Raw genomic sequence first — 27,774 nt, forward strand, 5'->3', positions numbered from 1 at the left:
TAGTTAAATAAGCTTTATAACTATGGTCACTTAAAGTGGGTTTTCTAAACAACAGCATACAGGCTTTAGTTTGGTATTCTGAGTGAGGTGGTAAAGGTGATATAAAGGAATCCCTAGTCATTTCATATTAAATGAAAAATATTCACACTTGCAGAAAAATTCACATGCTATCTGGAGTCATTCTGTCAGAACTATAAAATAAATCAATAATCTAAAATAAATCAAGAACAGAAAAACTAATAATGCTTTTTATTTTCACTGTATTTTTTACTACTGAAAACTTAGTTCTATAAAAATGCTTACAAAGAGGGTACAAAGTCACACCATATTTTTTGTTTTCGAACACAATTGGATTTTGCCTTCTTTTCAGATATGTTAGTGATGTTTTCTGCCTTTTCTTGAGCTTGTTAAGGGCTACAGAGCTGCTTTCATCCCTTTCCTTCACTCTAGGGCTCTACTGCAGGTGAAACCAGCTCTCCTCACTTCAAATAACTCTGAGAAGATGATGCTCTTCTTTATTTATTTTCATCATAAATCATGAGAAGGATATCCAAAACTAGTTCCTGTGATAAACCTTGCTTTGAGCCAGTCATACAATTACCACTCCTTTCTCAGTTCCACACAGGGGAAAGGGATAATCAGCTCCTAAATTTAATTATGTGTCCAAATGCAATTGAAACAGTGTAGCAGGGTATGTTAAATTCCCACATGTGCTTTTGAAAATCCTTCACAGAGTTCAGAGAGTGAAAAAATCAGATTTTGTAGAGAAACTCTGTTTTCTGCAGGGATTTTAGGGTGTTTTTTATGGTCTGTGAAATAACAAACTAAAATGATCACCCTGAAGTTATATAAGTGTATGAATAAGTATATAATATTATCTTTTTTTTATTTGTGAGTGCCCAAAGACTGACAAGGTAAAATAGCTTATTAGCAGTTAACATAACTCTAGGTCCCCTTAGTTAAAACTTACAAATTCAGCACTATTGCAATGTGCTGATTAGCAAAGCCATGCAATTCCCAGACATCTTTTGGTGTGTGAAAAAATCTCAGTATCATTGCTGTATGTAAGTGAAAAGTCAGGATAATAACAACACCATCATTCCCTTAACTACAGTGAAAAAAATCAGCAGTACATCTGAAAGGGACAAAGATGAGCCAAGTCTGGTTCTCTGGTATCCTACTGTAGCTGATTTCATGTAGAGCAGTGTGAAGGACAGCTGAACATAAGTAAGGGATCTCCAGAAAGTGTTCAGAGGAGCCAGGCATGCTGGCAGTGGAAAGAATGGGAGATGGTCAGGCACTGGGAATTGACAGTGAGGACATCAGTACCTCTGACACACCCTGATCTGGTCTCTTGCCACTCTCACACCCCTACAACTTGGCTGCATTGGTCTGACACTGACACAAGCCTTTCTTTTATCTGAAGAAGCTGTTACCTCTGGTTCCTGGTACTCCTTGATCTCCTGGTGCTCCTTTCAAGCCTGGGAAGCCGGGCAGGCCAACATCCCCTCGGGACCCTGCTGCTGCTCCCAAAACATCACCTGGAAGGCCCTTTGGTCCTGGTGCTCCTGGAGCTCCTGATTTTCCTGTAAGGCCTGGGTGTCCCTGCAGTCCAGGCAGACCATTTGGGCCTCTGTCCCCCCTGGGTCCAGTAAAACCTATAAATAAAACAGGAACTAGGTATCATGGAGTTCACTACAAATGCTGGAGGTCAAACCCCAGATATACCAACATGATGTCCCCATTGCCACAAATGACAAGGTAAAGGCTTCTTGTGGACCGGAAAACTGCAGCTGAGCACAAACATTGGTGAAAGATAACATGGAAAACTAGAGAGAATTGCTCCCTGTGGCCTGGGAGCCACATGGGAGCCCAAATTTAGCAATTAGAGCACTCTGTAGAGCTTCCCAGGGGAGACAGAGGTACATGGTCCTGCCCTGTGCTGCACAGAGCCATGTTTTATCATCAGCAATGATGATAACATCAGAACATGTTTTATCATCACCCCTTGCCTGCTGACCAGGACATGCATCAGCTCTTCTTTTGCTTTCTCTGTTGCTAGTACAGATGCTGCAGATGAGTCTAGAGAACACTGTCAGGCCACATGCTGCCTGAGGGCAAAGCACCACCTGGCACTGGATTTGGGAAAGTTTGTAGCACTTCAGAATCTTTGAAATCAGATAACTCAAAAAAACTTCCAGAGAGCTCATAAATTCAATTGCATCAATGGCTTCTGTAAGGATGCACAGAAAAAAACCCAAACAATTCATTACACATTTCTCACTAAGTAAACTTGGTTAACCACAGGGTAGTGGTAGTTTCTGGAGATAATTCCTGTAATTCTTGCTGGACTGACTGATGATTTGTGCATGCATGGATCACATGTGCAGAGGCACACACAGAGGCTCATTTATACTAATGTTGAAAAGAAATAAATGGAAGTACTATTACTATTATTTTCTTCCTTTCTGTATCATCACTATGAGTATAATGATGGAATAAATATACATAAATACATATGACATACAACTTGGAATCCAAAATATCTTGTTATTGAATTTCTTTATAAGAATTTCATGAATTTTTACCATCACATTTATAATTTTGAACAATAAAGAAGATTTTAAAAGCCTGGCATCCATGAAATTTTTCATCATTATGGAAGTTGCAAGAAATACTACTGGATTTGAAAAGTAGTATTTTTGTCTAATGGCTTATTGGTTCAATGTAGAAGGGAAGATAAGTGAAAATGTATCAGGAATCAGATATTTGTGTTTAAGTGACTGCAGTAAAAAGATCAAAATATCTAAAGAATGACTAATTATTTCAAGATACCTGGAGGACCTGGGAATCCTTCCCGACCTGGATCTCCTCGGGTACCATTTAACCCTGGGTAACCCATTGGACCTGGATCACCTGGGAAGCCTCTTGCACCTTTTGCACCTAAATTATACAAAAGAAAGTATGAAAGTGTGATCAGAACTAACAAAACAGAAATGTGCATATAATGTAAAAAATGGTAGTAGTAAATATCATCATGGTGTGTTTCTGGATGCAACGATGAAACTTTGAAAAAAAATTAATGGGGCTATACAGTACCTCTTTAGAAGTATTCAAGATCCCAAAACATGGACCAAAAATCTAGGCTAAGTGCTTTCACAAACATGGATTAACCTGACTTAAAGACTAATGATATGGAGACTACTAGGGTAAAGATAATTAGTTTCACAGACTTTTGGAGCTTTTCAATATTTTGTAAATTAAGGCTTTTAGATTAAGATCAAAAGGCAATGTCAAAAAAGAATGTTCACAGAAATGGGCACAGATGAGATGCTGTAGGAGGAAAAAAATTCCTTTCCCTGTTAAACTGATCACAGAACAAGAGCAGACTGGTTTAGATAACTAAGAAGCAGAAATGTAAGGCTAAAGGTTAGATCTAATAATCCCTCAAAATGAATGCAAATTATTTAGCCTACTTACTATATTTGTAACATTAGAGGTCTAGAGACTCCCTAGGAAAAGAAAGGATGTGCCTGAAAAAAAAAGGATGTGCCAGTTCTTCTGGCACTGACCTCTTGTTCATACTGATTTTTCTCCTGACAGCTAAAATAATACCTCACTTCCCTGTGATACACTATTTGACATTTCAGTAAGGGCAAATACTATTGTTTTTTAACATCTCAAAACCTGCAAGCATTTTGTAGGATTCCTTTGTTATGTTTCAAAAATTATATATTTTTTTCCATGCAATAGTTTTATTACATGAGTCTCATTAATTCACTGTATTACGAGATCAAGATTTTTTTGGTAAAGTTCTTTGAAAAAAATTCCTGTGGAATGCTTTGTTTCCCTACCCTTCCTAGCACTTTGAACTTCTTAAGTTCCCAACTCAGACCTGATGGTCAACAACAGGCTTTAACATTTAAAATATTAAAATCACCACGAATTACAACTCATTTATTAATTTCTGAATGCAAGTTTCTTTCCACCCCTAACTATGACAAACTAAGGAAAATATCACTTGGATTTTGATGCTTTTTTCCACTTCAGTTTTCTGAAATTTATATTATGACAGTGAGAAGGATCTGTCACAGTCCTCCATGGAAGCCTTTTATTACCCTGCTTTCAGAGGACAGGATTTGCAGGTGATTTGCAGTCAGCTCTGAGAGACCTCAGCACACTCTCTAGCACTCAGCCTGTAGAGTCTGTATACTCTTACTTGTGGAGAATAGCAAATGGGCTGTTCTTTCTGCCTGGTGTTTTGTGGCTGACACTCATCAGCAAAGGCAGGCTTAGCCCAGGAATGGTGAAGTCACTGCTTAGATCTCTCTGGCAGGGTCAGGTTAGTGCTGTGTTCCAATGTAACTTCTAAAATCTGCTGTCTGCTAAGGCTCAGTCATAACTGATATGGCAAGATACCCTTCAAATGCAGTGTGTGTGGGAAACACAATATGGGTAAAGACAAAACATTACCTGTGGCTCCTGGCACTCCTGGCCTTCCTTGGGATCCCTTTGGTGGCCTTACACAGCCTGCACCTGCAAACAAAAAAAAAAAGTTAGTTGCACTATATGTGCTCCTGTGCTGCCCCTCCATGTCTCTGATCCTGTAGTTGAGACAATTTCATTAAAACTGGTGAAGGAAAATTATCAAGCAAACTCCTAATTTGAAAAGAAATTTTATTCTTCTGGCTATGGGTGGTATTTTCAGAGGAGCACTCAAGCTGATCTCCACCCCAAGAGCTGCTCATCTACCTATTCTTACAGGGGCTGTGGTGGCAGGACCAGCACAGGAAGGGTAGTCCAGCCTCATGGATGACTGTATTTTTCAGAATAAGAGAAACACTTTCTTTCCCTATGGATGATTTAGCAATCAAGTCAATTTCTTTAAAAATCTAAGGGATTTTTCTTACATGTCACATTGCACTGAAAATCTTCACTCAAAATTATTCCTTAAAAGAAGTTGCTAAAATTGTCTTGGGCATCTAATGTCTGGTACTGTTTTTATAGACTGCACAGTAATCATACAATAAATGCTCAGGAGTGATGAAATAAAGAATCTCTGAATTATACAGCTAAAAGTGCAATAATTTTAGAAAATGTTCAGTTTGATTAATTTAGTTTAGAACTATGTAGAATATATGCACAGTTATTTGTGACCTAAATTCAAATAGCTTACAACAAAGAGCAAAATGGCAACAAAGCAGCCATCAGAAAAAAAGTATCGACCCACAGAAGCTAAAAAGATATTCAGGCCATTTGCATGTACAGTACCTGACCATATTGGCTCAGTTGCATCTCCTCTAGGAAAGTCTTCAGTGACCTGCCCACAGTCTGTGAGCAAAGAATTAGAAAACACAGTTATTTCAAAGAGAAAAATTGCAAAAAGACAAAAATATTCTCAATTCTAACCAAAATGCCTTTAAAAGCAGCAGATAATATATTCTTTTATGTATTATGCAACATGCCACAAAAATTATTTGCTGTAACATACTGGATACTCTATCCACACATTGATTAGATCCAGGCTTAAAACCTATCCTGCCCAACTTAGGAGGCTGTCCCATGCACTGTGTAAGGTTGAATGTGCTTGCTTTAGCTTGAATATTCTGCCAGGCTTCTCAAAGTGGAGGAATAAAACTCTGAAACTGAGCTCTTCTGAATGTTGCTCTGGCATTGATATGCTTGGGAGGGACTTGAAAAGCTGCAGAAATACTATGAGAAGCTCTGAAGGGCGGAAACATGATTTTCTCTGGTCAATTAAAAGATTATGTTGGATGGGAAAAATCAGAGAAAACCACCTGTGATATTTTTAATCCCAGGACATTGCTCCATTGCCTCCAGCTGCTTGAAACCTGAAAAATGTTACTTGCTGGCACTAACACATTAATTCATGCTATTTCAATACCTGACATGAAACTACTGGGACTTCTGAAGCATCTCCTTCTTTAAGATTTCTGGTCAGTATCAGGATTTCCTTTTACCCCATATAACCCCCACCAAGTTCTCCCTTTTCTACAGTGTGCTGGATAAATGCTGCACCCCACTCAGAGCTGATGTCCCATGGCTCTGATGTAAGACAGTGGTGTCTCTTACCTGGCTGGCCAGGCTCTCCTGGCAGACCTGGCAGACCTGGAGTTCCTGGGCTTCCAGATTGTCCTTGGTCACCTGGAGGACCCCGGAACCCTTTTGGACCAGGAAATCCTTCACCTGGCAGGCCTGCTTCTCCTGGAAAACCCTTTGGACCCAATTCCCCTGGATAACCAGGATCACCAGGGAAACCTCTGATAGCATCACCCTGTGGGAAGTGAATGGAGGCTGTCACTCCTGGCTTTGCTGAGAAACAAATGCTACTCAAACAGTTGAACTACTCTCATGAATAACAACTTATAGGCAGTCATTTCTCAAGTGTTGCATCCCAACTCTTTAAATCAACATTAAAAATAAAGTATTTTTGAAATAACCTGACTTCAATGTCGATCACATGGCAGTAAGGGCATGACAGAAGTGCTCCTTGAGGGAACATTCCCCTAAAAATGTTGGGCCATGAAAAAGCACTTGGGCAATATGAATCAGTGTTGTGGAGGGGCTCCTGGTCCTTCCTGAAAAGCTGTAAGTGTGTTTGGGGAGATCAAATGCATTGTTAGAGATGTTCTGTTGTGGCATTTACATCTGAGAAAAGCTGACATAAAAATGCACCCAAAAGATTTTTTGCACTGTCTGCACGCCTAGTGATATTTTTACACTACTGAATCAACATTTTACAAACATCATTAGAGAATGCCCTTCTATCTTCAGAAGCAATATAAAGTATCTTCACTGGTAAGAGAAGTACTGTGGTCTAGAGTGCCTAGTATAGCCCTTGCCCATCTTTATATATGATATATGGGCATCCCAGTGGTTCAAAACATAATTTATGATGGGCTGCAGGAATTCTTCTTGCAAGGTATCTAATTTTGCTCATAGAAGGATGTTAGAAAGTGAACAAAGACCATATGTCTAATTTCTAGGTAACTACAGTTAAGTGAGTTGCTATCAAGCAATATGATGACACAATGTACATTTTAAGGACATAAAATTGTAGTAAATTTTGCTTTTCTTCAACACAGTTCTACCAAAGCTATTGTAGTTCAGTCACAAAGAATCTCAGACTATACTAGAAGGAATCACTAATAAAGCATACACTACCACTTGTTTAAGAAAAATGGAAACAAAAATGAAGGATATTTCTAAAAACTCTGAGAGTAAACCTGATGCTTAATTTACCAATAACCAGCAAACCCAGTCTAGTTCTGCATCATTATCTGTGCAAGGAGGACAGGCTGGTGATCACACCCCTGAGAAATAAGAGCACTGGTAACTGGGGTGTGTGTTTGCTGTTTGGCTCACCGGCAGGCCAGGCTGTCCTGGTAAACCATCCAATCCATCTCTGCCTGGGAAACCATCTTCACCTCTGACTCCAGGCAGCCCGGGGTCTCCTCGGATTCCTTTGGTGCCTAAAGAACACCTTCCACTGTGAGACCAATCCTTCATTAATACCACAAATAATAGGAAAATACAGGTGACAGGAATCTTCACTCTACCTTTTGTAGTTATGTGTAAAGAGTCTCCTTTTTCTCCTTTCCGTCCAGGAAATCCAGCTGGACCCGAAAATCCCTGGAGTTACACACATTAAAAAAAGCACAAAACAAACCAGAACTGCTTAAGAAATAAGTATCAAGATTTGTATTTCCACTGTCCTGCTTAAAAAAAAAAAAAAAAAAAAAAAAAAAAAAAAAAAAAAAAAAAAAAAGCCTCCTTAAATTTTACTGCTGTCCTGTTACTTTTCATGAATGATTTCCTCTTCAGTAATCCCATTCTTGTGCAGAACCTTTATTAATATGTTCTAACTAGGACCAAGGTTTCTTTGGCAGGGTAGAAGAGATTCTGCATGAGGATGGATTTGGGCACATGTGGCTTTCCATGAGTTCTGCAGGTGACTGCTGTTGCAGAACTGCACTGGAGAAAACATGGTGAATTACTCAGTGTCAGCCACCAGAGAAAGTGCCCTAAGCAACTCCTTGTGACCTTGGGAAAAACCTTAGGGCTCTACTGATGTGCAGTTCCTCCCTTGCATCGCTCCCAAGGAGAACAACCTTGCAGATGGAGAGGGTTGCTCAGAGCCTTGCCTGGCCATGCCCTGAAAATCCCCAAGGAGGGAAACTTCCTCCCAAAGACAAACTGTGGTGGGGCTAAAGACCAGTCTGTGGCATTCTTGATTCCTTGGCATAATGCTGGAACATCCTCCTGAACAGCCCATCTGAAAGAGGAATTCCTAGCTGCTGGCCAAGAGCCTTGCCATCACAGAACCAAATCCATATCCATGGTAGGGTGGCCCAGAGGTTACAGAATCATTTACTAGTGACTGTTTTGTGTTAGCTTTAGTTCTGAATAATTACACTCATCCTCACTAAAATATAAGTTGTGCATGTTAGGTTCTCCTCAGCTACCTCTTACTGAATTCCAGGGCAGACACTGAATGAAAGGGATGTGATATACCTGATAAATTTATTTTTTGTTTGAAATAAATACAGTTTGTTAAATCATTCCTGTGCCAAGCATTATTTAAAAGTGGCTTTGGCACCACTGTATTTTATTGACATTCTGGGTGAAAAGCATGAGTAAAAACTGTATCTCAGCTGCAGGTCACCACAATACAGGTTTGCACTTCTGTTAGTCAAAAGAGTGAGATTAGTTTTGATTATAAGCATTCTGCTTTACCTGGGACATGCTTGAAAACTGCATTTTAATGGTGAGTGAAGCCAATCTGTACTCCATGGTAAAGTTGCTTCTTTTGGACATGGATTTTTTTTCAGGTGAAAAGAAATCTCAGGAACTTAAAATAATGCTGCAAAATAATTACTGCAATAACACTGCACTAACCGCATGCTCTTCACATTGCTATCTTTTTGTCCTCAAGATTTAGTTGTTAAGTATATAACGCAATTTAGCACAGAGGTATTTTCAAAATACTTTACTGATGATTCTAATTTCTCTTTCTCTACAGAAAAAAAAATCCTTTTGCTTGGGATAAAGCTTCATTTTCATTAAACTGACATAGATCTCATCAAGATTAATTGCATTTATCATCCACATATGTAGCTTCTTGAGCATGCTTAAAGAATTATGGAGTATTTTTGTCCCAGAATATGGACTAAGAATATGTAAGCTACATTGTTTCACTTTTTGAATTAGCTGTGCTGTGTGTCCATCTTTATACTTCCCTCTGTTCTACAGTAACTTAAACTCTGGGATGAAGAATCTCAAAAGCAAAAAGCCCTGTAAAATTTACAAAGTTTTAACCAAAGTACCAAGATTACATTTTTGGAAAGATTTCTGTCAATTTTTCCATGACTTCTAGAAAGCATAGCTTTTCATAAAAGTATTTCGAATTTTTGAAAAAAAAAATCTACCTTTTTTTAAAAAAAAATCTGCTTTTTTTTAAAAGATTTTTTTTAAATACAGCCATAATATAGTCAAAGTCTAATGTATGGTATTTTAATTCTAAAAAATCCCAAACTTTAGATAGTTGTGAGTGAGCTTGGTTTATTTTATGTTCAGAAGAGCCTAATGCATTAACTGAAAACAAGCTTGCTCTGATACCTTTGAACTTTACAGTGGTATGTAATGATAGGAAAAGAGGAATGGTTTTAAACTGAAAGAGAGTAGGTTTAGATTAGATAAAGAAGAAATTCTTTACTGTAAGGGTGGTGAGGCACTGGAGCAGGTACAGACTCAGAAGAGTTGGGGATACCCCATCCCAGGCTGGATGGGTTCTGAGCAACCTGGTCTAGTGGAGGGTGTTCCATCCCATGGCAGGGGTTTGGAACTGGGGGTCTTTAGGGTCCCTTCTAATCCAAATTCTACAATTCTCTGATAAACAAAATCAGCTTTTGGGTCAGCATTACAAAGAACTTATTCTAAAATCCTGAGAGATGTGACTGACTAAAGCCAGTTTTGCCTGTGTGAAAGAAAGAAAGAAAGAAAGAAAGAAAGAAAGAAAGAAAGAAAGAAAGAAAGAAAAAGGAAGAAAGGAAGAAAGGAAGAAAGAAGAAAGAAAGAAAGAAAGAAAGAAAGAAAGAAAGAAAGAAAGAAAGAAAGAAAGAAAGAAAGAAAGAAAGAAAGAAGGAAAGAAGGAAAGAAGGAAAGAAAGAAAGAAAGAAGGAAAGAAGGAAAGAAGGAAAGAAAGAAAGAAAGAAAGAAAGAAAGAAAGAAAGAAAGAAAGAAAGAAAGAAAGAAAGAAAGAAAGAAAGAAAGAAAAAGAAATCATACTTTTCATCATTTTTTCCTTGGAGATTAGCTCGAGGTTTTGGATTTTTTTCATAGTAGGCAAACAAAACTAAGCAATAAAGAAACAACCATCTCACTTTTGCTCCAGGAAAGCCAGGAAGACCATGTGGTCCTTGATCACCAGGTTCTCCTTTCCTTCCAGGCTGGCCAGAGGACCCTGGAAAGCCAGGAGGGCCACGGGGACCAGTAGGGCCCCTTCTGAGCTCCTCAGTCAAAAGGCAAGTCGTGCAATCCCCTTCTTCACCTAAGGGCAAGATTGGAATGAGCAGAAAGAAAGCTCTATCAACAACAAATAGAGATGCAGCTGTATGTGTCTCATGTATAGACTTGAGAATATTTGAGTAGTTTCTCAAGTACTTGAGAAAAGGATTTTTTTTTCCTGACAAGAATCCAACACAGCATTTTTTTGTCTTGTTAACCCCAGACCAAATTCATCAGTCCTCATGCACCTTGTAGTTAAATAAACCCAGACTGACCATTCTGGCCCTTTACATAATGCATAACAGCAGATCATCTATTGAGTTATCTGTTATAACCTACCTTTAGGTCCTTTTTGTCCTCTTGGCCCAGGGAAACCTTGTATACCAAATCTACCTGGTGTTCCCTCTCGTCCTTTTAATCCAAAGAGAGGACCTAGAAGTTTAATTAAAGTATAAATTAATCTACTGTAGATTTGCTCTTTTTCTCTTTAATTCCTATTTCTTTGAGCTGCAATGCATTTTCTCTTGTTTCTCCTAATGTCACTTACTGTCTAACCCAGTCTGCTGTGATGTACTCCCTTCTCTCTTCCTCTCTCCATCTTCTGACAGCTTCTCACACTCATCCTTAGTAACTTCCACCTGCTGAGGTGGACAATCCTTGCCATTCTTTGCTCTAACACTGAATTCCTCCTCTCAGTCTAGCCCACTCTGCATTAGCACTGCTCTGGATCACCTCCTTTTCTTCATTCTTTCAAATGTTGCCACGACTGTATAAAAATCATGCAAACTTTTTCTTCACTGATGAATGTACATTACTTCTCTGTGTGTCCTCCCCACCTCTCATTTCCATTTCATTTCATTTCTTTTCATTTCATTTCATTTCATTTCATTTCATTTCATTTCATTTCATTTCATTTCATTTCATTTCAGTGAATGTCTCACTTTGCCCTGCCAACAGCTGTCTTTAAAATAACCAGAGATGTTCCTGTGAGTTCTCATCATCTCTGTTTTTGCACTTACCAGGGGCTCCAACAGGACCAGGTGGACCACGAATTCCTGGTGAGCCGTCCTTACCCGGAAGCCCAGGTGGTCCAGCAAAATAAGCAGGAGATCCTATTTCACCCTTTTCACCTTTTGGCCCCATTTCTCCAGGTAAGCCTGGCTTATCCCCATCCCCTGAAACAGAACAGGGAAGAAGCTCAAAACAATTTCTTAACAGTGTTGCCCAAAGAGCTGTGATGTAACAGAAGAGAAAGTTCATACAACTGCATCTAACATGAAAGGAAAAATGGATATATCTAGCATGGAGCAAAAATGGTAGCTGCACTTTTCACCTGAGTAAATCAATAGCAGTTACAGAAACAAGGCTCTGTCATCACTCTATTTCGGTAGTTTTGCAAGAGTCCCATTGGAAAATGCTCCTCTTGCTCTTTGCCCCCCCCCCAGTTATTATATACTACTCTGCACTGTGTATCACATGATCAGCATAAAACTCCCTCTAAAGTTAAGGTGCTAAACATGTATTGCTGGGGTATTACCATCAGAAAATCCAGGAAGACCAGGCAATCCACGATCTCCCTCGTCTCCTCTGTCTCCTGGGAGTCCAGAAGCTCCTGGGAAGCCTGGATCACCTCTTGCACCTGAAAGACATCCCCAATTCCACAAAGCATGTTAGTGTAATGCTGCTCTTTGTAAAAATGCAAATATTAGAATCTTCAATTGGAGTAGTAGAGTTCACAATAGTTTCTGAAATGTAGCTTTAGACAAGCCCAGAAGGAGGATAGTATCTTTCAGCTTTTACTAATATGCAGCCAGAGCTACATTTCTCCTGGGAAGCACAGAAGAGCAGCTCTCCTCAGAGAGCCCCTCTTTTTGCTACAGGCAGTTTCTACTGTCACAGATGTGTGATATGTGAGCTTTCCTCTGCTTCCCACTACCAAAAGCATCATCCTGGGCCCAGCTATTGCCTGTAGAAACTATCGCTCTCTTCTCAAAGATGAGTGAGAGCAGAGGACATGAGGTATTCTCAGCCTCCTGCCTGCTTCTTTCTCTCTCTACACAGTCCCTACTGCTTCTAAAAGGCTGGCAGAGTATTCAGGGTGATTTGACCAATGTTCTGGGCCTCTTGCCCCCTTTCTCTGGGAGGAAGGGAACCATTCACTGCTAGTCTCTCTGGCTTTCAACAAGACTAGCAAACTCTGTGGGATGAGACAAAGGCCAGGGCAATGGCATGTGATCACTCTTGCTGTTTGCTGGCACCTTCCCTTGAATAGTTTTGGCCTTGGCATACTGCTATCACCTTTTATTTGTTTCTAGTCTAGCCATGAAGAGCCACCACAGCTCTGCAGAACAGCTGACACTGGGTGCTGCCAGCTTAACAAAAAGATCACAATGGAAATTTGTCAATTTAAAAAAGGAAAAAAAATCTCTTATATTCCTCAAGGCTTTTTTTAATGCGTAGGTTTCTTTCTTTCTTTCTTTCTTTCTTTCTTTCTTTCTTTCTTTCTTTCTTTCTTTCTTTCTTTCTTTCTCTCTTTCTCTCTTTCTCTCTTTCTCTCTTTCTCTCTTTCTTTCTTTCTTTCTTTCTTTCTCTCTCTCTCTCTCTTTCTCTCTTTCTTTCTGTGTGTGTCTGTCTGTCTGTCTGTCTATTAGATGATAAGAATGGTCTCTGCTGTGCTGCCACTACTGTGCTCTATCCAAAGTCTGAAACAGGACAAAGAAGACAGACTCCCATTCCTCCTTTCACTGGACAACAAAGTCACACGATTTTTTGCTTGTTTCTCCTCTGTGGATACAGGCATGCATGGAAGCCTTTTGTGCAGCAATCCAGCTTCAGTGGGAGAGACAAAGAAACCACCTGCCTGCAAGAAGGTGATTAGGGCACTCTCTTGGAAGGCAATTACAGCTTCTGGAACACTTCAGCAAAACTTTTTTTTAAGGAGTTGAATTCTCAGAATGTCATGCTTTTGATCTATGCAGAAGGTAGTAAAACAGCTAAACAATCTAAGCAAAGAAGACATACCTTTCCTTGGGATGCGGGAAGGAAAATAGGAATCTGGCCCTGGAGGACCCATCTCGCCCAGCTCCCCCTGTCAACAGAAGTTGAAGTATCACACCCAAGCACATTATTATAGAGAATTTCTTTTAAAATGGAAAGGTATGTCCATGAAACACAAAACCCCAAGCTACCAAAGGCACTGACATGACATTTAAGAAACCTCTAAGATATCAAATTAACAAACCACATAGCGGGTTCTACAATGACATGATGACAGAAAAGGAAAGAAGGCAAAATGACAGCTGGCTTATTGCTTCTAGCAAATGAAAGCAAAGCAGTACCTTGCTTCCTCTGGGACCAGGACCACCAGGTGGACCATCAAATCCTGGAAAACCCTGTAATATACATAAAAATGATTGACTTTCCTCTCCAAAGAGAGACAAAAATTATTTGGTCTGTAGCAATTCCTGTAACCCCAATTAGGTTCCTTGTCATCTGATGTCACAGCTCTTAGATCAAGCCTAGCTCGTGCCAAAGGCCAGAGGGATCTGCTGTGCTGCAGGCTCTGGCACCCCTGGCAGTGGTGCAGATGGAAGGAGCACCTACACTCACACCATTCCATGGATGCTGCAGGGTGCAGGAGGAGGAAAGGGAATCCCCTCCATGAGACACGTGGGCCAGGCAGCCGACCACACCAGCCTGCTCCAAGAAAACTGAATGAGTCAGAATCATTAAAAGTAGACATATTTTCATTGGACTGGAAACAGTGAGCAGTGAGATAGCACTGGAATGCACAGGTCCTTTTTGCACTTTTCCAGGTGGCTGGAGACTGTTTGGCTGAAGAAGAGCTGCATGAGAAGAACTCAGAAGCAACAAGACTTCAGAGATGCTGATGAGATGAGATCATCTCTTTTGTGTGCTTTATTCAGCTCTTCAACAACTTTTGTTCTCTACAGAAAATGTTTATGTGTACTCTGGAAAGAGACTGGTGTTAAAAAGGTGTGCTTTTAGTAGAAAACAGTGTCCAGATCAACAACTTATGTCAAGTAACACGGTTTTTCTGAAACCAGTAGTTTTGCATAATTCACACTTATAATTAGCGTATTAGTTTTTTAAATCTCAGCATCTCTCAAGTTTCACAGTGGGTACAACTCTTACCCAGAACCTGAGTGTTAATAACCAGCTCTGTAAGTCACTCTTGAAGTAGTTTTGAAGCACTAAAAATGCCACAGCTCTCAAAAAGATGCCACAAACCTGATCACGTTTCAGAGACTTTTCCATAATGGCAAGTGTACATCACACCATTGGAAAAAGAGCCTCTTGATTATCAGGTGTAAAATCTCTTTACACTAGGTGGAGCTGGTGGTCTAAAAGCAAAGCCAGCAGCTTCCTACTTAACTGCAACTTCATCTGTGTGCTGGCAGGACTTAATCATCCTTCTTTCTCTCTTAAGAATAAAATCACTCAAAAATCAACAAAAAGGAGGTTGTGAATAGAACTTAGAGTAGGGTGTCCTCTCTCACATACACATTACACAATGATAGTCCATCCAAACCAATGTACCTTCTGTTAAAATTATTGCCAAGACTCATCCTCAAAAAGGAGCAGCCACTGCTCTCACCTGACTGGAGCATGAACCCATGTTAAGGTCACCCAGGGGGCTTTAATGGGTTTTGCACCAGCCTCTTCATGAATGCATTACTAACAGCACTTCCCTTCCACACCACCAGGACTGAGTAGCTGTGCAAATGTTATTTTTCAGATTTGGTGAACTTTCATGTCCCATGTGTTTCATGTTATTATTGTTATGCCTTGGTGGCAGGACAAATCTTTAAACAACTAAAGATGGCAAAGCATGGAAAAATCGTGCATCCCACAGCTATTTACCTCATGGAAGTGATTTCTAATTCTGACTGAAGAAGCCTTTTTCTGAGACCAAACAGAAAGTCTCTGTCTGACAGAATGCTATTTTAAATATTTGGGTGTGTTTCCATGGGGACAGAGATTTAAGTGGTATATTTATCAGTTTCCATCTCTTTTCCCTTTGTGATATCCAAGATAACCATACATCTTAACCACATCTGCAGAAAGCTATTCAAAAAAGTTTTTGCTTGTAGCAAGAAAAATTACAGAAATCATAATCACAGTAATTAGGACAATGAAAATGATACCTCCCTGTAGGTGCTCTTAAAAGATGCTCATAGTTTAAGCTAAACTGGACTTTAATCATAGGGGAATTTTTTTTCTCACTGATGAGAAGAATAACTGACCCAAAATTAGAATGATGGATGAACCCAGATGATATTTGTTAGACTACAGCTAGTGTAATTGCAGGCAGAATTTCTCATCTACAGTTTACTTTTCAGACAGACTGTCTACATATGTGTTAGAAACAGCAGTCTTGTACGAAATACTCACTCTTTCTCCACTGAGTCCTGGAAAACCAGTGATGCCAGGCAGTCCCTATGAAGGTGCAATAAAATTAACAAAATAAAATGATATTCTAACACCTCATGGCAAAGAACCTTTATTATTTATTAGATAAAATAAATCTAACAGCTTGAAACTCTAACAGTCACACTTCAGATTTGTTTTCAATTAGATTATTGTATGGTGCAAACAGTACAAGTCTGAAATCTAACATGGTATTTTATTTTTTCTCTCTTAATCAATACATAGTAAATTGACAACAAAGATTTAAAGATGACTGAGATTTTTTTTAAAAAAATGCATTCTCAGTACTGTTCTTACTCCATTTAAGCACTCCAGAAACACTGCCCCAAAACAGTCATAGATGCTACAAGGAAGCATTTGGATTGACCTTTGTTTGAGTGCACCAGTAAGTGGAGTCAGACTCACGTTTGTTAACCATGGTCTGCAGAGAGCTCAGGTGGGAACAGAGGAGCTCAGTGTGTGCTGAGGACCAGGACACAGCTGTGGTGAGCTGACAGTGAGCACAGCCTCAGGTGAAGGGTGCACAGGGCTCCCCAGTGATGGCACAGGCACACCTTGCCATTCTCTGGCACACCTGGGAGTCCCTGGGACCTCCTCCCACCACCACTTCAAAACAGCCTTCTCACTTTCTGCTTCAGGCAGTTCTGAGCTGGCCAAGCCTACTGATCTGAAGGACTGTAATTTCTATGATTTGTTCATCTGTGTTTTGTTCCAGAAGGCAAACTCCCAGCTCAGATCCACACATTCAGCTGAGTGAATTCTACCCTTAAAAAGTGACTCACCCTTTGTCCTGGGTAGCCCATTACCCCTTCTTCACCTTTCTCGAGAGGAAAGAGAAGTACACCCTAGGAAAGATTGCACATCAATTCATGTATTTCTTCATTATGTGCAAAAAAATTGCAACACTGTTTTATGGAAGCTAAACAGGAAGAAAGCATCATTCTAACACAAGGGTAATCTAATAATAGCTGCATGTGAAAGAACTGTTGTCCTTAAAATTAAGTGTAACATGCTTGCTTCATTGCAATAGCAGGAGCAGGCCATTAGAGAGAGGACAGTGTCTCCCTCCTATTATCTCCTTTATTTCTTCTGTGTCTGCAGCTCTGAAGAAGAGCCAGAGTAGTTATTCAGCTATACAACCAATTAAGCAGCTCAGCTTATGCCCAAACTTAGCTTCAGAGAGCTATTTGGCAAACACAGGCATGCTGCTATCCATCCTGCTATAGAGAACAAGAGAAGCTACATCCATATCTACAGGGTTTTTTTGCTACATCCACAGTTTTCCTAATGAGTAAAAAAAATCCTAGATGTGTAAAATACAACCAGCAGCTGAAGAACTGGTTAGCAGCCACACATGGAGGGCATCAAGGCTCACAGTGTGACCTTCTCCCATAACCCTGTGGAGCTGCTGACCAGACCATCTGAGAAAATAAAGCTCTTCAAAATGCTCAGTGAGGCATCCCTGCTTGGTAAAGACTGCTTTTTAAACCCCTCTGGGAAGTCAAAAGGAACCACTCAATGGCAAAGCTATTTAGACAGTCTAGAGATTGTCTGTGAGTTATAACTAAACCATGTTCAGTCAAGCTGGGTTGACAGCTTTACAAATTACAGTAACATATGGGATTACTGCCCACTTACTCAACAGATCTAAAAAACCATGAGACAAATGTCTGTATGTGCTAAAAATAATTAAAAAGTATTCCATATATTCTTATTTAATGAAATACAGTGAAATTTTAAAACATAGATCAGAAGAACAAGTAAAGAAATTTATTAATAATTAAAACTAAAATTAAAAATGTGTGAGGGAAAATCTTATTTCAGTAAACCAGTAAGAGAACAACTGATTGTGCTGTGGAGTTATTACACATCAAGTTGTTCATTTTTTCTGAAGTATTAGAACTGGTGTCTCTGCTTATAACACATCCATATTGCTCTATATCTATATTGAATCACATCAGTGAAGAGTGCACAAGTATTAACTCCAATATTATTACTTGACTTTGTTCTTCTTCACACAACTTACTGGAATTCCAGTTTCCCCTCTTGGTCCAGGGTCTCCTCTTTCACCCTAACAATAAAGAAATAGTATTCAGATAGGTTTGGCATTCCCATTTACATTTCAATAACTTTCATACATCACACAATGACTGATAAAGTGAAAAAACACTACTCTTGTGCTGTTCTTTATTCATACATTTCTCAGATGAAATGAATGCTTTCACAAGATGTTCCTGAAGTTGCTTTTAAAATAAATATTTGACAATTTTTTCTGAAAAGGTCTCTAGGAATGTGAATGCTCAGCTCTTTCCAGGCTTGTTCAAGAGATACCTGGGTGGTGAGTGCCTAAGTAATGCCTATGAATAAATCACACACTCCCATTTTTACCTACTGATTATCTATGAATTATTTGATCAAGAGCTCCTGTTAGGGTAAGAGAAATCATAGCCTAAATTCTACTCTCTATATTGATGATATCTCCATTGAATATAACAACTCTTCAGGTGAGTAGCTCACATGTGGGTGTCTGCTTAGTCATGAAAACCTCAGCATGTATGTTATTTAGGGCAGACTGCAGAGTATTAAAGGGGTTTTTAGATCTTCCAGTATCATAGCAATTTACTCATCTTACTGCAGAAATTGTATGAGCCATGTAAAATTTCTCACTTCAAATATGGGATGAAAAATAACTGGCCTGGAGGTTGGTGTCTGATAGAGAATATACACATGACTGCCTCTGCTCCCAGCAAGAAGCAACAGATGAGAATAAACTGCTTCTTGCATGTGGGGGTTTCTCCAATATGTATGGATAAGCCTATGTATATAACTATCTGCATCACATAGATAAGTTATCAAAACAAGCACAGAAATGGTTCCTCAGCAGGCATTTCTGCTGAGAGTGAGTGATGGCCAGTAGTTGCATGCTTAAACAAAAAGTCTGCCAAAGGTACCTCCAAACTTGAGAAATACCTTCTGAATTACTTAAGCCACCATAGTGTCAATAAGTACTGTATGATCCAAGTTTGTGAAAGCAGCAGATTTCTCTTTTGATAAAGATAAGTAAAATCTTTTAAGTTCTATATGTTAAAGCACCTTTGTACAATATTTTAGTTTTCGCAGTGCAAAACTCTTAGTTCCTTGTTTATTTCAGAAAAATGTTCTTAGTTACCTTGTGTTTGTCAGAGGGGACACCCATCAGTTCTCTTGTAGGAAGCCCAGGTGGACCTGGAGGACCTGGGGGGCCCTGCAGGAAAAAGAGGAAGGAACATTTACTGACAGCTCTAATACCTGGACAAGCTATTGATCAGCTTGAGGACACTGCAATCAAAGGAGCACCACAGATCTGCCCCTGCTGGGAGCATGGCTCTTAACCATATACAACACACCAAAATAATTTATGGCAAGATATATTAATTTTGTGCTAGATTAACATATAGCATACTTGCTCTTGCCCTGTGTATTTCCAGAACAACAGCAAAGATTATTGCATTACATAAAGTAGTCTGGCTTTATAAATTTCAGAAGTGCTCTGTGTCAGTGTAAATGAGAGCACAGAGAGACCTAGACACAGACCTATATTTCATTTTTCTCCCATAATTATATAATGCAATTGCAAATGAAGAGAGTATTTAAAATATGTTCATTTATAAATAGCAGAGAACATCCACCTGCCCTTTGGTAGAGATACTAATACAATAGTTTTCCTTTACCTGTTCACCTTTTTCTCCATAGAAGCCAAGGCCCCTGTTGCCCTGCAAAAACAAAGGTCAATGTTTACCAAGTGTACAACTCTAATCTAGTCTAAAATTCAAATTTAAACATGCTTAAAGGCCTTTTCAGACTTACAAATCTGTATGACACCACTGAAAAACTGCAATCAAATAATAGTCTAGGTTTACCCTGAAGTATTTTTATAGATTTAGAAGTAATTTTACAGAAACTAAACTTTTAGAAAGACAAACTCTATTTAAAGTCTCATGCTACCAGTTCTTCTTTGAGTTATCCACTGAGTAATGCAATGAAAAGATCAAGCATTTCTTCTGCAAGATTTTTAATAGCCTTGAATGCTAAACAAAAACACCTAAATGGGCTGGAACAATGAACTCATATATTTTTTTCCATGGAAATAAAATTGAATGTTGTGAAGAGAGCAAGGATTCTCTGTTCATGGGAAGCTACTGTGACTACAGTAGCAAATTAAATCTGGCTGTAGAACAGGTTTAATCTTTTCAGGGTAGGTGATCCCAGTGTAAGATTAACTTCCCATGGTATGCAGCCAACACAGAAAGTCTTGTGCTACACAGCCTTGGGTGCAGCCCGTGGTTCTTTATTTTAATGCCTTCAAGTAGGTCTTGGATAAACCTCAGCAACACAAAATCAACATTAATGACTCTGACACAAAGACTTACTTGTGGTCCTGGGGGCCCTGGGGGTCCTGGTGGTCCCTGGGGAAGAACAATAGGGGAGAGCAAGTTACTTGTTGCTTTCTAATCAATACATGCAGGAGGTTAGTTACTCTGTCTAAAACCTAAGTACATATATTTAGCAGGAAGTGTATTCCCCAGCATCCCATTTTATCCCTATTGTTACTATATTAGCTGTATTTAGTGTTCTGAAAAATACCTGCCTAGGTCACACTGTAATCTCTCTGAACAGAATGACAGTTACCCAGCCTAACTCTAACAAAAAACCATTTTCCAAGTAATCAGAACCTGTGCTTTTGAATCTTGACTAAGCAACATTTTAAGCTCATACCTAAATTAAGCACATCTTTAAGTGCTTCACTGGGCTGCAGTTTTGCTACTGTATTGGTCTGTCAGGGGGCTGAACTACCATAAGCATCTCAAATTACCTATTTGGGATTGTACAGAATGAAATCAAAGGAAGATGGTGGAAAATGAAACAGGAAATATATCTGCCAAAGGCTTAAAAGAGATAGGCAAGGCATTAATTGAAGAGATAATCTCCCTTTCTTCATTCAGCTGTGGTGGTTAACAGGCTCCAAAGGGCTCTAAACATTAAAAACTGTCAAATGAAGGAAAGCTGGGGTGAATAAGAAGCATGAGCTGTTCAGCTCATGGTGAATGAGTGACAGAGAAAGGAGAGAAGGCAGCAGATGGAACTGTCCACCTACTGAGCCCTGAAGGGGATCTTAGCTGCATAATGCAAAATCAATCCTAACCTGCAAGCAAAAGCCAGAAACATTCAGGTGAGACCTGAACTCTTCAGGCACCTCTGCCTTGCTATGTACATTAGTGTGCACAAACACTAGACTTGCTCTGAAAAACACCTGCTTTTGAATCACTTTTGGTTATTTGTGAGCTGCTGCCTAATGTACTGGGCAGATGCAGAGCACAGGGAATCCCTTGCCTGGGACTCAGAGAAGAGCAGTGATGCAGCTCAGACCTATGAAAGTGCTCCTGGATCTCTCTCCCAGTCAGTCATAGCTTCAGAGGCAGTAAACAAAGTATTTTATTTATTTTATTATATGTATTTTGCTCAAAAGAGATGTTGCCAGTATGGTAACCACAGGGATGTAGTTGTGGGGCTTCCCAAGACAGGGGCTCCAAAAATACACATTTCACTCCTAATGTCCAAGGGAGAGCACTGGGAATATGAGTCACTGCAGGCTGGGCTCCTGTGTGAAACTCATGAACTTCTGTGGGTTTGCTCCAAAGAAAGAGCAAGTAAAGGACTGACTTCCCTTCAGGAGGACCAGTGAGAAAGGAAAGGTGCAGTTTACTCCAGGTGATAAAACAGACCAGTGCAGAAAATTAACTTTGAAAGGCTTAGCATGCTGGGGATTTAGGCTTTTTTTAGTTAGTTAGTTAGTTAGTTAGTTTGATTGGTTGGTTGGTTTGGGTTTTTTGGTAGTGGGAAGAGGGTGGGTGCCCCTGAAGACAGCTATGGAGGCTGTGAGTGAGAAGCCCTGAATTATTTTTTTTTTCCTCAGATCAGGTATGTAAAGCAGGTCCAAAGTAAATTTTGACAAAACAACGAAAAAGAGCAAATGCTTCAAAGCTGTGTTACTTGAAAATAAAAGAAGCTTAAAGAAAAATAAATCTATTGAACTTGAATATCTGCTTCTCACCCATAAAGCTATTAACCATGAAAATAAGAAATGTTGAAATTGTATCTGGAGAGAACACAGTCTTCTCAAAGAATTACACCACAAGAGTTGAAAACATCAATGCTGTAAATGACGATTTTGGAAAATAATCATGGAAAAATTGTTTAAAAATAAAATTGCACTCTAAATACCATTCAGTCTCCTCTGGGAAGTACAGAGAACTAATATACATATACTTTATGGACAGAAAAGATAACATCTTTAAGTCATTATATTTCTGATAACTCGTGTAGGGAGATGTTCCAAGGAGGTTAAAAAATACAATATGAATCAAAAGCCTCTGACAGCACAGGGCAAAAACCCCTCTACCTCTTCTTGCAATATTCATCTCTCAGTGTCTCACAGTGCTTTTTAAAGGTTTTATGTCCATTGACACCTTCTTGCTATTTCTAACCTAGGCTGCAATCATGGAACTTTCTGAGATAATTCTGTTTGGTTAATTTTCTAGAGAACATAATTTAAATATACTTACTGGTCTTCCTCGCTGTCCTCTTGGACCAATAGGTCCTTGAATACCCAGCGTACCTGGAGGTCCCTTTAAATAAAAAAATCCACCAACTGTCAATAAATGCTGTTCTGAAGTTAGTTACTGTTGACACTTTATCACATCCACTGTAACAGTACTTACTGGAAAACCAATGAACCCTGAATCCCCAGGATCTCCCTAAAAAAAAAAACCAAAGCCATAAATAAATAAAAAATGTAATAAATTCTATATGCAAAATAGAATAAAATCTTCTTATCGCTCATTATTCTTTCTCATTCAAACAACTAATTATAGCATGCAATGCTACACAAACCCTTCCATATAGATGCATTCCACAGAGATGTTGAGATAACTGAATGTGGGCCACACAGATTTCATACTTCATAGATATGGTTTAGTTGCATGCAGTAGAGTAGCAGGGTACAAAGTTGGCTAGTGAAGTCAGGGATTCAAACTACAAGGCTGAACTATACAACAGACCACACTGATTTTCTTTTGTTGAAAAATCGTGTCTAACCAGTGGCTTAATTAGGGCTATAACCCAAGCTGAAATGTCCAAGCTCTTTTTTGTGAGTTGCATGGGAATTACTGAATCATTTTGATTCTCTTCTGAGTCACCAAAAGCATTTGGAACATACTGTTTTCAGTGACCACATATTTTAACTTCAGTACATGCTGAAATGTTTTTGGAAATTAGATCCAAAAATGTTCTAGCCCAAAGACCTTTCAACACACATAAATAATGTGTTATTCGGTCCAAACACCTTCAATCATTTTGAGTAGCTCTTAACTACCTAGTTAATTTGGGTTTTGTTAACAGAATAATTTGTGGAGCCAAGTACTTTCTGAAATGAATACAGGTGTCAGTATCCATCCTTGGCCACAATATAGTTGAGCATTTCTTAAAGATTACTTAATCACTCTTGATTACTAACAGTGCAGATCTGAAGATTTTCTAAAAGGAAAATAAGTTTCCATAAAAAATACAGGCAACTTACAAATATGTCAAGAGAAATACCTATTTTGACACTTACTGGTGGCACAAAATACACACAAACATCAGCAGATCCCTACTGTGCTGAGTATAGCTCAGTTGTAGCTTTAGATCAGCCATGAGTTATACTCTACATGGGATGTAATCCCTTATCTACCTCTTATACCTTCAAATTATTAAAAATTACATATATATGAGAAAAAGATGCAAGTGACTACAAAAAAGTTTTAAGGATAAGACACAAAAAAAGCAGCCATTGGACTACCTGGAATTTACTAAATACCTAAATAAAATATTGAAGAATATTTTCCCCTAAGTCAATCAAACACTTGCATGAAAATTTTACAGGAAAGGTGCTAATAGTAACCAGAATCATTCAATGGACAAACCTATGGCAAAGAAAGGATTTTGCCATGCATGGTACAAAGGCAGTCATTGAATAAAGAGGGAAATACTTGACCTATATCATCTACAGTGCCTTTGCAATCCACCTATAGGCTGACATTCCTCAGAAATAACTGAGTTCAGGTTTTTTCATATAAACTTTGCTGCAACCAGAGAACTTTCAAAGCCTACACAGAATCAAAGTGGGCCTCATGGGATGTGCCCATCAGAGTACAAGAAAAATTTACTCTCCATCCTGTGTCTGAAGAAGCCAACTGGGCAAGAATGACTGGGAGCTGCAGACGTACCCTGTGTCGGCTGATGATCTCCGGCGCTACTATGTACGGCTCTCCCTTCTGGCCCTTGGGCCCCTGCACTCCCTGGAGGTGACCAGAAAAAGCACAATGTCAGCTCCCACACCAGCCATGTTGACTTGCAAACAGCTAAGAGTGACATGAAAAATATTTGTTGGTGTTTTTGTAAGTGTACATAAACATGCTGCGGTTTAGAGGTAGAGGCTATGCCGAGCTTTGGAAATTTGTGGTATAGAATAAAAAAGTGTAAAGCCTCACAATACATAAAAGAATGGGTTTCTAAATTTTGGGGAGGAACCCCCCATTACCAGGGAGTGGTATTATGGGGTAGCATCTCCTAGCTAGAACTGATGCTGCAATTCCCAGGGCTGACATGGGCCCATGTAAATCCAGCAGCTGCTCATCCAAGCATGATCCTGTGTATCTCACCATGAATAGCCAATACTCTGGCCATGGGGCAGGGAAGAAAAGGATACTTTCATCAGTAGTTTTGAGTTTAATATTATGTTATTGCTGTTGATTAAAGCTGTACAGGTTTTTTCTTTCCTACAGTAATCTCTCTGCAAGGCCTGTGTGACAGGTAGAGCTTTGAGCAGACCCTCTGGCCCTGGCTGCAATGCAATGACTTAGCACAGTGCTGTGTGTCCATGATGAGTCTGCACAAATGCTCTGCTGGGCCAAAAACCCCCACATCCCCTTCATTAAGAGATGTCCCATTAACCCAACCCATGTGTGAATGAAACTCACTCCAGCAATGTTCTTAGCTTCAGATTCTCACTTACTGCCAGCTACTTACAATGCTACCAGGGAAACCAGAGACTCCAGGAATTCCCAAGTCACCAGGGTCACCTGCTGTCCCATTACAGCCATCATGACCTGGTTTCCCCCTTGGTCCTGGCTGGCCTGGATGACCCTGTTGAGGAAAAAAAAAAAAGTGTTTATCTATCCATCTGTTTCTAGTTTTCCTTTTCCTGTAGTCACGAAGTATTTAGACATTCTCACATTAAGCCCAAGGCTTGGATCCATGGGAAACTAGGATTTTCAAAGACAGAAACAGACAGTGCCTTTTTTTAATATAGCTGCAGCTTGAACCAGATGCCCCAGACAGCATGAAAAAACGAGTAGTGAAGGACCTCTCAGAAAGGGTAAGAAAGCTATGTTCAATGCAGGCTCTGTTATGCAGAGAACTAAGCCAGATGAGGCTGCTGTGCAGGGATCCACCAAGATCATTCAGTGCTTCACACTGGAAGAGTGGGAAGAAATGTCCCTCACTGAGTCTGAACAGCTTCCAAGTCAGGAAAAAAGTCAAAGATGCTGTTGGAGCTAGACTGAGTGTCATGATGAGGCTGTGAATACGTAAGAAAACAGCAGGGCTCAAAGGTAGCGAGCTGGGGGCACTCCAAGACCTTGACACAGAGCCTCTGAAAAGCTACTCCTGTCTCAAACTGTATTTTCATTGCTGTTCCTACATTCACCTTAACTGCTGCTGCTTCTGGTTTGCACTGAGGCTGATGAGAAGCCTGTTCTAATGCTCACTTGAGCAGCTCCTTTTGTTCCAGTGGGATCAGTCACAAAAAACCAGAACCTAACAAAACATTTCTCTCTTCTCCTTTATCTACAGCAAGAGTTTTCTCCTTTCTTTTGCTCCACTGCTTAGAAAAAACAGAATATCCATGTCTTTATTCAGCTCCACTAAATACTGGCAGTCCTCATCCCAGAGGAGACTCAGTCTGGCCACCATTCTCTCTTGGCTCCCAGCCCCACATCCTAGCACTATGCCATGGTGGTTTGTTCAGGTGTCTATCTACCTGCCTTCCCATGGTCACTGAAAAAACTGGTTGGAAAATATAAGGGTGCTTGAAGGGCAGGGGAGCTCAAAGAGAGTGCACAACAAAAATGCAGGGTCAAGTTCTGTCTGAAGGTATTTATCCCTCACAATGCAATGTGCAGAGGTGAGGGAGCCAGGGCTGAAAAAGAAAACATGCCCAGGTAAGAGAAGCAGTCCAGCTATATAGCAACACTGGGATTCACAGAGGAGCAATTTACTCTGCTTCCCAGTGCTTAGAAAGAAACTCAGCATGATGCAGTGAGATGAACAAGATCCTTGGCTCAGAAGTGTTGATAGAAATGGCAAATATGGTCTTCTTTTTTTCCTTAAAGGGTGAGAAAGAGGGAGACAAGGCAGATTGTGAGAGAGAAATCCCTGAAACTTGATAGGAAACTCTTCTGGAAACAAAAGAGGGTGAAAGCAGAGTGGATGTGGCTGCGTGGGCTGCAAAGCAGAGCCCCGGTGTCAGGGAGCACTACAAAGGAAACCCAAGCCTGGGAACTCTGTCCAGGGATTCCAGTGACTCAGATTTCTTTGTTATTTTATGACACAAGATGTAAAGAAGTGTAGGCTGGGAAAATACTGTGCTGTGAACTTTACCCGGTTTTCCTCTTTGAGTGTTTCAGTTTCATAGACCTGGTTAATTTGTTCAAAGTTTTACACTGTTCAGTGCTCAGTAAGATTTTTAAGACAATCTCAAGTATGCCACATGAGCTATAAAGCAAATTAACCATAGTTAGCATTCTTAAAATCACTAGTTGTTACATGAGCTTAGCAAATCAGAAATAATTAGGAATGACCAACTCGTGTCCTTTGTTCACCAGCTTAGGAGTTGTGAAGCACTTATGTCACAGGTCTTTCCTATAAAAGAACATACTTAGCTGGGTAACCTCCAGACACACAGGAAGTCTCTATCCTTTTCTGCCCCTTTTACAAGGGGATTTCTCCATAGGACAAAGCCAATGGACATTAATTGTCTGAGGGGATGAGAGGGAGCACAGACTCTGCTCCTTTGTTGTGTATCTGCAGTTCCACTCGCTTCAGCAAACGTCCTTGGCTGAAAAGTGTGTACGTGGCTGATGCACAATTTAACCCAGACATTTTAATTAAAGTACAAAGGCTTTAAGCTAGCCTACAATATTAGCATCTGGTGATTTCTTAAAGATGAAGTAACCTTCTACTTACAGGAATGCCATCTGCCCCGGGGAATCCAGTGACTCCTCTTTGTCCCTAGAGTGAAACAGCACAATTAAAATGAAGTTCTGCCAAAATTTTGCTTATTAGCTAAAATATTTGATATTCAAAAGTTACCACTTCTCCTTTGGGTCCAGTTATTCCTGGGGATCCTCTTTCACCTTTGTGACCTTTGGGACCTTGCACTCCTGGGATCCCCATCAATCCTGGTGGTCCAGTGAATCCCTGTGATCCAAGGAGTCCTGGCTGGCCCTGATAAAAACAATAAAACAGCATTTACATAGGAACAGTTGTGATGCATGAAGCTGGATAAGTTATCACTGCTGCAACAAAGTCAATCTCTCGAAGAAAAAATAAACACAGGATTTCTTTCCATCCCAGTAGGCCAGGCTCTTTGATAAAAGTCATCTGAAACATTACATAAACTCCAGCAGCAGTGATTATATGTGGTCACAAAATTAACAC

At 39.8% G+C, this 27,774-nt stretch overlaps 1 protein-coding gene across 2 annotated transcripts in view; it reads right to left on the bottom strand.

Annotated features, from left to right (window-relative positions):
• Positions 1–27,774, bottom strand: part of COL4A2 (collagen type IV alpha 2 chain) — a 136,092-nt gene that overhangs the window by 20,679 nt on the left and 87,639 nt on the right. For both annotated transcript variants that reach the window (XM_056499171.1, XM_056499179.1), the window contains exons 5-29: positions 27,427–27,561; positions 27,301–27,345; positions 25,084–25,200; positions 24,282–24,353; positions 22,737–22,772; positions 22,581–22,643; positions 20,388–20,423; positions 19,689–19,730; positions 19,148–19,222; positions 18,005–18,049; positions 16,761–16,823; positions 15,943–15,987; positions 13,866–13,919; positions 13,549–13,615; positions 12,065–12,166; positions 11,547–11,702; positions 10,867–10,959; positions 10,404–10,570; positions 7,581–7,653; positions 7,387–7,493; positions 6,094–6,295; positions 5,272–5,331; positions 4,474–4,536; positions 2,836–2,943; positions 1,437–1,658 (exon numbers count right to left, since the gene is read on the bottom strand). In XM_056499171.1, the coding sequence (XP_056355146.1) occupies positions 1,437–1,658; positions 2,836–2,943; positions 4,474–4,536; positions 5,272–5,331; positions 6,094–6,295; positions 7,387–7,493; positions 7,581–7,653; positions 10,404–10,570; positions 10,867–10,959; positions 11,547–11,702; positions 12,065–12,166; positions 13,549–13,615; positions 13,866–13,919; positions 15,943–15,987; positions 16,761–16,823; positions 18,005–18,049; positions 19,148–19,222; positions 19,689–19,730; positions 20,388–20,423; positions 22,581–22,643; positions 22,737–22,772; positions 24,282–24,353; positions 25,084–25,200; positions 27,301–27,345; positions 27,427–27,561 (2,248 nt within the window). The remainder of the gene's footprint in view (positions 1–1,436; positions 1,659–2,835; positions 2,944–4,473; positions 4,537–5,271; positions 5,332–6,093; positions 6,296–7,386; positions 7,494–7,580; positions 7,654–10,403; positions 10,571–10,866; positions 10,960–11,546; positions 11,703–12,064; positions 12,167–13,548; positions 13,616–13,865; positions 13,920–15,942; positions 15,988–16,760; positions 16,824–18,004; positions 18,050–19,147; positions 19,223–19,688; positions 19,731–20,387; positions 20,424–22,580; positions 22,644–22,736; positions 22,773–24,281; positions 24,354–25,083; positions 25,201–27,300; positions 27,346–27,426; positions 27,562–27,774) is intronic.

This window comes from Oenanthe melanoleuca, chromosome 1 (assembly GCF_029582105.1).
Source record: "Oenanthe melanoleuca isolate GR-GAL-2019-014 chromosome 1, OMel1.0, whole genome shotgun sequence".
Taxonomy (NCBI): Eukaryota; Metazoa; Chordata; class Aves; order Passeriformes; family Muscicapidae; genus Oenanthe; species Oenanthe melanoleuca.